Source organism: Triticum aestivum, chromosome 3B (genome assembly GCF_018294505.1).
Source record: "Triticum aestivum cultivar Chinese Spring chromosome 3B, IWGSC CS RefSeq v2.1, whole genome shotgun sequence".
Classification (NCBI taxonomy): domain Eukaryota; kingdom Viridiplantae; phylum Streptophyta; class Magnoliopsida; order Poales; family Poaceae; genus Triticum; species Triticum aestivum.
Window position 1 is genome coordinate 563251409 of NC_057801.1, and position 9305 is coordinate 563260713.

The 9305-nt window shown below is 46.4% G+C and overlaps 1 protein-coding gene across 3 annotated transcripts; it reads right to left on the reverse strand.

The window, feature by feature from the left end:
- Nucleotides 1-3878: 3878 nt before the first annotated feature.
- On the reverse strand, nt 3879-8722 carry LOC123070932 (beta-glucosidase BoGH3B). 3 transcript variants are annotated; one of them, XM_044494347.1, is made up of 11 exons: nt 8429-8722; nt 7674-7940; nt 7210-7414; nt 6851-6941; nt 6587-6729; nt 6065-6308; nt 5882-5986; nt 5286-5468; nt 4992-5193; nt 4291-4774; nt 3879-4191 (listed from the first exon to the last, which is right to left on the reverse strand). In XM_044494347.1, exons 2-11 carry the CDS (start codon nt 7891-7893, stop codon nt 4098-4100), a joined length of 1971 nt encoding a protein of 656 aa, XP_044350282.1. In that variant the 5' UTR covers nt 7894-7940; nt 8429-8722; the 3' UTR covers nt 3879-4097. The 3 variants fall into 3 exon arrangements, with proteins under 3 accessions (XP_044350282.1, XP_044350284.1, XP_044350283.1); XM_044494349.1 differs by having other exon boundaries at nt 7674-7935; nt 8429-8719; XM_044494348.1 differs by having other exon boundaries at nt 7674-7953; nt 8429-8719.
- Between the last annotated feature and the right edge of the window lie 583 nt (nt 8723-9305).

Genomic DNA, 9305 nt, shown 5'->3' on the forward strand with positions numbered 1-9305 from the left:
AAGGTGCCAGCCACTAGTGTCCATGTGCACAAGACCATACTTTCAATAATCAATCGCCAAAGCCTAGTAGTGAAACGGCATTTGACGAAGAGATGGATGCCCGTCTCCTGCTCTTGTTTGCACGAGGGGCAAAGGCCACAATTAGCCCAACCGCACCGCTCAAGCCGGTCAGCGGTCCAAATGCGATCTTGCAAGGCCAACCAAACGAAGAATTTGACTTCCGGGAGCGCCCACACCTTCCAGACCATGAAGTTCATGGGGAAGAGTGTCAAACCAAGGAACTGCGCCTTGTACGCGGACGACACCGAGTATGAACTGTCTGTAGAGTGCTTCCATATAATGTCGTCCTTGGAGTATTTGTCGAGATGAAAGTCATGGATGAGCATCCAAAGGGTAAAGAATACACACATGCAGTGGCGGAGCTTCCTTAGGGCCACATAATTAGACAGGAATGATGGTGTTTTGCCCAATCTTTGATTGAATAGCCCCTCCTACATGGATTAGCCCCTCCTATAATTCAGATCAAGCTCCGCCACTGCACACATGTACACAAGGTTACTAAAGGCCACCACGTCCCTCAGTAACCTTGTGTACATGCTTGTATTGTCTGAGTTGAACTGGAGTTGATTGAATAAAAAGCACGAAAGCCTTCACACCTATCACGATGATTTGTCCTGCAATCATGCATGTATGTGCAAACTCGAAGCCTTGATGGCCGACATTAATATTTGAGTGTGAGTTTCTTGCATTTTACATTCGGTGGACAGATGGAAAATTGTATTTCAGTGGATGATTTCTTGACAACTTAGATTTTTGTGCAAATACTGTGTTTCATTTATTCATATATACTACTTCAATTGTAAGCTTGTGCAGTACAAATTTTACTGAATTGACAAGTATCGAGTGCTAGAAAAATTTTTATTTCCGTGGCAATGCACGAGCATCATGGAGTAACTTGCGTACGGCGGCCCTCATGTCTAGCTAGACAAGGTTAGTTTTCTAAATTGTAAGCATTCCCTTACGCCGGTGCACTTCAATCAGTGTGGCGGCTGGGTTCATCTCTTTGGGATTGATCACGTTTGGACACGTTGCCCGGAAGAATGGCCATCATCGGTGATGATGGGAAAAACGACATGGATTCTGTGTGGTGGTGGTGGGTTGTGATATCATTTTTGACATATGGCTATCGTCCATCCGGGATTTGAACCTAAGCAAAACCACCGCGACGAGATCCTTTTGATCACCACCCTCTAAGTGATATGTTTCCATCAAATTTATGAAATTCATCCTCCACGCATCTATCTTCTGGAAACATGCTTTCGTCTTGCTTTTATAGATAAAGCAACCATTGTACCCAGACAACAAGTTCAAGTGCAGCAAAGTACATAAAAAGTATGTTGAGGCAACGGCACAAACAAGCCCAGATAAAAAATAAAAGAGGCCACCAAGTGGCCAGAAAGGTCAGGTTGTCTGGGTGAGGCAAGTCGGCCCTCTGCTACAATTGTTGCGTTCATTGTGTTGCCAAGTCGGTCACGGTACCGCTGTCTAGATAGCGGATGCCAATGCTTGAAAAAAGGCAAGAAATTTGAATATGGAGTCAAATGCCCGTCGCAGAAAACACATTCAATAACCATCATGTTGTATGTTGTCCACAGGGTCCAAGCCAACCTTTGAGTGGTGTTGGTACCACTGACAACCGTCAGTTATGACCAATCAGGAATTCCCTTACGCTCGTTAGCATGAACAACATGCAACGCAAGTAAAATCCCAAAGTCGAAGTAGAAATTCAATGCTTTATGCAAGGCTTACAAACCTGTAACCCGTGTGCAAGCAAAAAAGAAAAGGAACTCAACTCAACTTACTCTTTATTGAGAGAAATCACAAGCTTTCATCGTTTCATATAACTTACGAAGCATACGAAGGAGCAAAGAAGTCCACCCCGAATTTTCATCCTAAAATAAGTGTCTCAATTTTATACTAACTTTACAAGACATTTATTTTAGGACGGAGGAAGTACTACCCGGCTCCACGAGGAAGAAGAGCAGACAACGAGACGGCAGGTCCGGCCGCCCATCCAGCATCGCCGTGCACCGCAGCAGCATAGACCTTGTCTGCCTTGTAGTATCCTTCTCCTCCAGCGTCAGCCGCACTGCCAATGGCACGCGCTCCTGCCGCCGACGGAGGCCGTCAAGATGCTCGTAGAGGCGGTCGGGCATCCCCAGCCCCTCGCCCGTGGCCATGAAGGGCACGTCCACGACGCTCCTCGCCGGGACGCATAGCTCGCCGAGATCGGCGCTGGCGAGGGGCACGCCGTCGTACTCCACCACCGCGCCCGCCGGCTCGAAGCAGTGCTGCCACACGTTGCCGTTCTTGACGCGCAGGTCGACGTGGAAGGTGGGCGGCGCGCCGGCGCGCCGGTCGAGGCCATCGAAGCTGGAGACGGTCGCGGAGAACTCGGGCGGGGTGGACTCGAGCGTGATGGCGAGGACGGTCATGAGGGTCGCAGCGAGCACAACGGATCCGAGCAGCACCGCCGCGAGCACAGGATGGCTCTGTCCGACACTTTGACGTTCATCCATGGATGGATGCTAGCTCCGAGCTGACCAGGCCGCCGAGCAATAGTTGGGACCGAGGTTTGGAACTACTAGTAGATGGACGCAGCCGTTTAACTTCCAGAAAATACGTGAGGATCTCGGTCCCTACACGTGAGGAAGTTCGGTTCAGATCCAGATATATCCTGTCGTTGCCCAAACGAACTGCCTCGGGACTCCTGGCCGATATATATTCGTGAATCGTGATGCAGGAGTTGGGCTCTCAATCGTATAGACTAGAAAAAGATTCAGGACAACCAAGATCGAAGCATGGACTTCGACCTGGAGCAGGCCGCCTACCATGCCATCCCTTTCGACCCGCGCGGCGACGACGACGACGAGGCGCCGGTGCTGGGCAACGCGCCGGCGGCGAGGTTCAGCGACAAACAAAGGCTCTCGTTGCTTGTGGTATTTTCGGTTGCACTGGTGGCGCTCATGCTTTTCCCCATGTACTACATGGAGCAGGCCAACGTCGTGTCTTTCTCCGTCGGCCTCGCCGGCTACGAGGGCATCGACCCGGCCAGGCCCGGCCACGTGGTCTCGCCGGCGTTCAACCTCACGCTGCGCATGAACAAGACGTGCGCCGACCGCGCCGAGGTGGTCCTGACCTACTCCGGCGTCGCGCTCGGCTGGGCGCGCGTGGAGCCGCGCGGCTGCGTCTCCCGGGAGCCCTGGGGAAGGGGCGTGAAGGTGGTGGCCAAAGCCGACGGCGTGGGGCTCTCAACGCCTCTCCGGGAGCGCATGGCGTCGGAGTGGCGCCGCTCGGGGCGGGTGGAGCTCGATGTCGACGTGGCGGTCTACTGGGAGACCGGAGAAGGCCGGCGGTGGGGCTACCTCGGCGGCAACACCCGCGACAAGGTGATGCGCTGCAAGGTGGCGGCCGACAGACATCCGTCGGAGTCGCCACCTTGCCCATGGTATTCTCTACGGCCTCATAGTTATGACAGATTCAGCGGTAAATCGTAGACCATCTTTGGGTTTAAGGATTTTCCGATGAATTTTCAAGGAATCAAGTTCTGTATGAAATTTCGTAGGAAATTTATGTGCAATGATTCAATTTGAAGCTGAATGTACTGCTGTAATTCATTATCCAACAGGACTTGCATGTTCTTAAAATCTTACTAGTACTACTTTGTCCTCATCACTAGATTAAAAACAAGGGTCTGTCTAGGACACGTCTAAGCTGATGTCCACTCTGTTTGAGGTCTATTTTTTTGTCCTAGTTTTTTTTTTGTTTTTTGTTACTGCATCATAGTATATTTGTGGGAGTTTAGATGCAACATCCTTAAAAAACATCTAGATGTGAATTAGACAAAGCGTAAAAAAAACAAATACAAGACGTGAACCAAAGATAATTTGATGAATCAACAAATCTACCGACCGATGACCTAGGTTAGCATAACGCCATCTGCAGGGAACAATGTCCATGTGGACCAAGGATCCCTAGCAAGGGGATTGATTGATCATGCTACTGCTACAAAAGAGCAGATTAGCGGTGAAATACACCTATGCCCAAGCCAGCATCATTGACAGTAGCAAACTCAACGCAGCCCATAACGTAATTTCCTTCTTATCTCCGCGACTTCTGGCGCTCGAGAACCTGAAACGGCAAACAACACGAAAGATATCAGATTTCAGAAAGTAGTTCAAACTAGGCCTGTAGCATTGTTTCAGTAGTGTGAGTGATGAAGTTATTTACCCTGGCTGTGATGGATTTACTGCCAAACCGAAGCCGAAAGGGAAGAGCGGATCATAGTGTGGGTCTCCAAAATTCATGGGCAGCTGGTCTACAGACTTGAACCAAGTGCGCGAAAGCTTTCCGGTGAAGCCGTAATCCCCAAATAGCACATCAGCAACACCCTGCCCTTCTGTGCCAGGAAGCCAGGCGGCAACAAGCGCTTCCATCAGAGGAAGATATGGTTCAATAATGACAGGCCGTCCAGAGACGACAACCACTGCGCATTTAACTGCCGAACAGACGGTTCGGATTGTGTCTGGGCCAGGGTCTAGGATAGTCAGATCAGTGTTATCGCCTACTGTTTCCGCATATGGTGACTCGCCAACAACAACAATAGCAAATGAGAAGTCGTTTTTCTTCATGAAGCTGTCATCAGGGTTCTCAGAGTAGACTACAGGTGTTGCATCACCAACGGTGGACTTTATGGCATCAAGGATTGTTGTTCCTGAAAAGAATATTGAATCATGACCGTCAAAATTATATATAAACGTCGGTTTAAATATTCCGGAGGGATACTTCAAAAGTTACAATTCAAATTCACTAAGCAACAATCTGTTCCAACCAGGGTATAGTTTTGGCATGCAGTAATCTAAAATATTGAAATTCTGTCTTTAATAAACTCAAAGACCAGAGCAACCAAAGGCATATTAGAAAGCACGTACCAGCTGTAATATCTCCACTTCCCCCCATCCATTGAATTGACCATCCACCACACTGGTAGCCTAAATTGCTAGCATGACTTCCAGCTACGAGGATCTTACTAGCTTTCTTTGGGAGAGGCAGGAATTGTTGATTAGGAGTGTTGCCATTTTTTAATAGAACAAGTGATTTCCTGACAGCTTCTCTAGCCAATTCCCTGTGCTCCTGTTAAATTTAATTACTCGGTTACTTAGTTCTAGGTATATTTCCACACTTTTTTCATACAAGTATTAAAAAACACGTTGTAGATCATGAACCTTCTTTCCAAGCTGATCTGCAAAGCTAAGATCAGCTAAAGGGTTCTCGAAGAGGCCCATTGTAAATTTCACTCGAAGGATGCGACTCACAGCATCATCAATTCTGCTCATACTGATGATACGCTTGTTAACAAGAGATGTTGCATCCTCAATGAACTCGGTGTAATTGAAAGGGACCATAACCTGGAATGGAGTTGAAAGAAGGTTACTGCAGGGCCAACGTTTGTCTAGATTATTTCGATTAAAATCTGAGTCATTGCTGCTCAGTAGGTACTAACCGCTTCATGTTGCAGTACCACAATACAGATAGTACCTCTAAGCAGCTGATATTACGCGGTTAAGGTTGGCAATCAACGTTGAGTACAAAGAATGAGGCTTCATTTAGGTGATCTTGGGTTGTGATCTTAGATGCAAGAAATAGAGTCCAAACTAATTATGCGAACAAATTCAGATCAAAAGTAGAGGGGTATGTTATGGGCACTTCTCCGTCTGGAACCAGATACTTTTTGAACAACAAACAAGTAAACATATTTTCTGTAGCTAGCAAAATAATAATAATAATAATAATAAGCAAGTGTGTTCTCAAAAAAACATACCATATCAATACCAGCATTTATTCCAGCTTGCACAGAGTAAGTATAGTTTGCACCAGCTGGTGAGGTTATCCGGTCTATTCCTAGCCAATCAGATATCACAAAACCCTGCAATCAGTCACCATTCTGGAGTCAGTTTACGACAACAGCAGAGGAGTGTTAAATACATTGCAGACTAGCACTAACTCTGAAGTGCAGTTTGGATTTCAAGTAGCCAGTGACTAGATCATGATTGGCATGCATTTTTTCACCATTAACGCTTGAATATGAAACCATAACAGTAGCGACACCCTTGATAATGGAGTCATAATATGGTGGCATGTGAATGCCTAGCAGTCCGTGCTCATCAATGATCGTGTTGTTCTCATTGATTCCATTATGCGTTCCACCATCACCAACGAAGTGTTTAGCACAAGCAGCAACTTTATTCCTGTTAGAATCCATAAGCTGATACATAAGATAGAAAGCATTCAAGCTGCAAGACATCGATAATGATTGTATCCCTAAACTGTTCTCGAACAATGTAGTAGATATTTCACTAAGCAGGAAATGCTGCTTGCCATAAAAAGTTGAATTACTAACAGACTGTCCATCTAGGCAGATTACCTGTCAGTTCAAAGTACAGTTTCATGCATCAAATGCAGATGCCTACAGATTGGCTTACATCTATCTACCATATACATTAACACTGAGAAAATAATATCTTACTTGGCAACATAAGGAACTCCTTTGGTATGATTCACTGGGATCTCTCCTTGCAGACCAAGGATAATATCTGTCATCTGCTGAACAATCTTATGGTCTTCACTGTAGCTCTCATAGCATCGACCCCATCTTGGATCTCTGCAAACCTATATATACAAGAAGCATTTCCAATCAACATAACTTTTTAGTAAACCAGGAGTACACTCATAACTCTTCCATTGCAGATGTAACACCTAATAAAGCAAGACAACACCGCATTGTGCTTACTGCAATGCATGGAGCAAAGGTATATGGGATTCCTGTTGCGCGTACTTCAAGAGCAGTTGCTTCACCAATCCTCTTTACTAGGTCAGGATCCCTAATAAACAAAATATATAAAGAGATAAAATAGTTATACAATTCCGTTCCAAGATATAGCTACCCATATTTTTTTACCATCTCTGGGTGTTTTGCTACTTGCCACATGGAGATGAAATGCTCATTGAACATTTTAGCGAATTTAATTGCAAGGGAAGCAGCCAAGCACTATCATTTTATTTTCAACAAAACGGCCATTTAGGAAGCTTGTTGTTTCACACACAGCCATGCGTTTACATTAAATAAAATGTATATTGTTAGAGAGTTGCCTTGTAGCTCCAAGCCCAACGTTGTGAGGGAATATGGTGGCGTTGTAGACGTTGTTATTACCATGAACAGCATCAATCCCATAAATCATAGGAATTCCCAGGCGTGTTGCCAAGGCACCTTTCTGGAATTCATTTACCATGTTGACCCACATTGCAGGTGTGGCCTGAGGAGCAGGGACACTCCCACCACCACTTAAGATGCTACCTAGAGAACATAATAAAATTTCAGGATTAGAAGTTGAATTGCCTCATTGAAGGATGAAGAAAAGGTTGCATAATCACAGCTTGGACATGGCAATGCCACAATGGTGACTCTAGCTATGTGGTGTTAGAGCTTTGTGCTATCAACCTCCGAACAAGAATAACTACTCCGGATGCAGGATAGCAAACATGTGTGAGCTACCGAACAACATCCTCGCACTAAGCCTTTACTGCAGGAAGCTAGGAGCTGTCACAGAACATACCTATGAAGTAATTTTTCATGACGTCTGCAGATGCAACCGAACGCTCAATCTGCGTCATCTGGCCAATTTTTTCAGCAAGAGTCATTCTACCAATAAGGTCCTTGATCCTAGTGTTGACAGGCTGCTTTGGATCCTTGTACTTCATGTACTCTGCATCTCCCGTCCAAGCAAAACAGAGCAGTAGAAGAAGGCATCCCCAAGAAACGTTGGGGCATGCCATCTCAGAAAATCTTCAAGTGTCTCCTCAGCGTGGTCAACCTGACTGCCCTGAAGAAAATACCTGAGTATGAGTAATAGTAGCAGTTATTTTTTGTTTTTCTTTTTTTGCGGAAATAGTAATAGTAGTAGTTCATACAGGGCATTTAAAATGTACAGAGGGGTTTGGACATTGCGTGGTAAGAATTAGTAAATTGTTCATTGTCAGCAAGGAAAGAAGAGCTAGATTGATGGCATCTTAAAAAATTGATGACGATTCACAACATTGTCAGCCGTGTGCTAAAAAAAGAACAACTAAACTAGACTAGGTCAATGGTCCATTGACTCGAAGGAAAAAAAAACATCAGTGTCGAACACATTCATTCCCTTGGGTCTTTTAATACAAGAGAATGCCCCCGTAAAGTAGCCACCACGGATGAATCCGAATTCGCGCCAAGCACTACTACAACTAATCTACAACGATAGCAGCAGCAGCTGGGGGCGGCGGTTAAACAGAAAGCCAGGTGAAATAGCAGAGTAACCAAGGTTGGGGGTTTCACCTCAGCGCGGATAAGCGGGGGAGGACGGGCCGGGGATTGATTCGCTTGGCGTGTGCTTCCCGTTGCAAGCCGAGCTCACTCGCCTTCCACGGACGAGGCCGAGCGAGCTGGGGGGCGGTGAAGGAGAGAGGAGAGCGGCGGCGACTGCTCGCCGCTGCGAATGGAGGTGTATCTGGGCTGGGGGCGAGCGGCGTGGGCTTGGGATTGGGATGCCGGAGCCCGGAGTACACACGGCGGTCGCTAGGCAGGCAGCCGGGCACTAATGACCAGACCAGGGGTGGTAATGGTCAGTGGCACACTGATGGGTAAATGACAGGGTGGGATGGGGTCGCTGGTCGCCCCGAGGACCGTCCCGCTCCCCCACGTACGGGGGTCGTCGCTTTGGACGGTTTCACTGCTGCCCTTCCTTCTTTTCCTTTTTCTTTCTCTTTTACTCTTTTTTCTTCTTTTTACAGTGAGACTCTCATCATCGTTTGCTTTGCTATGCTCCTCGGCCCGCTTTCCCCCCTCTTTTACTTTTTTTTTCTTTCCTGAAAGCGCCTCTCGCCACGAAATTACAGTCCCCTCGCTGAGCCGCCGCACGTATTATTTGCACCGACAAAAGCTGTGAGATCTGTGTTTTCATGTTAAACTAGATGAATGGTATGGATTTGAATGTATTTTTAAATTTTTGTAAGGATGCTACTGTAAGGGTCTGTGCTACTTAGGGTGGGTTTTTGTTAGAGGGCACTATACGCAGGGGCGGCGCTAGGGGTATTCTTGGATCTTCATGTGAATACTCATGATTTTTACAAAGCAATGTTGATTTTGACAAAAGAGTGACAATTTTAGAAAAACAACAATGATTTTGGCAAAATGAATTCACATGAATACCCGA

What these genes read in the sequence shown, in the direction of transcription:
- LOC123070932 (XM_044494347.1), bottom strand. Translation starts at nt 7,893, where the DNA reads ATGGCATGCCCCAACGTTTCTTGGGGATGCCTTCTTCTACTGCTCTGT. An exon ending in CCTTTGCTCCATGCATTGCA is followed by an intron (nt 6,730 to 6,850) that starts GTAAGCACAATG and finishes TTGTATATATAG; the next exon opens with GTTTGCAGAGATCCAAGATG. An exon ending in GGAGTTCCTTATGTTGCCAA is followed by an intron (nt 6,309 to 6,586) that starts GTAAGATATTAT and finishes GGATTCTAACAG; the next exon opens with GAATAAAGTTGCTGCTTGTG.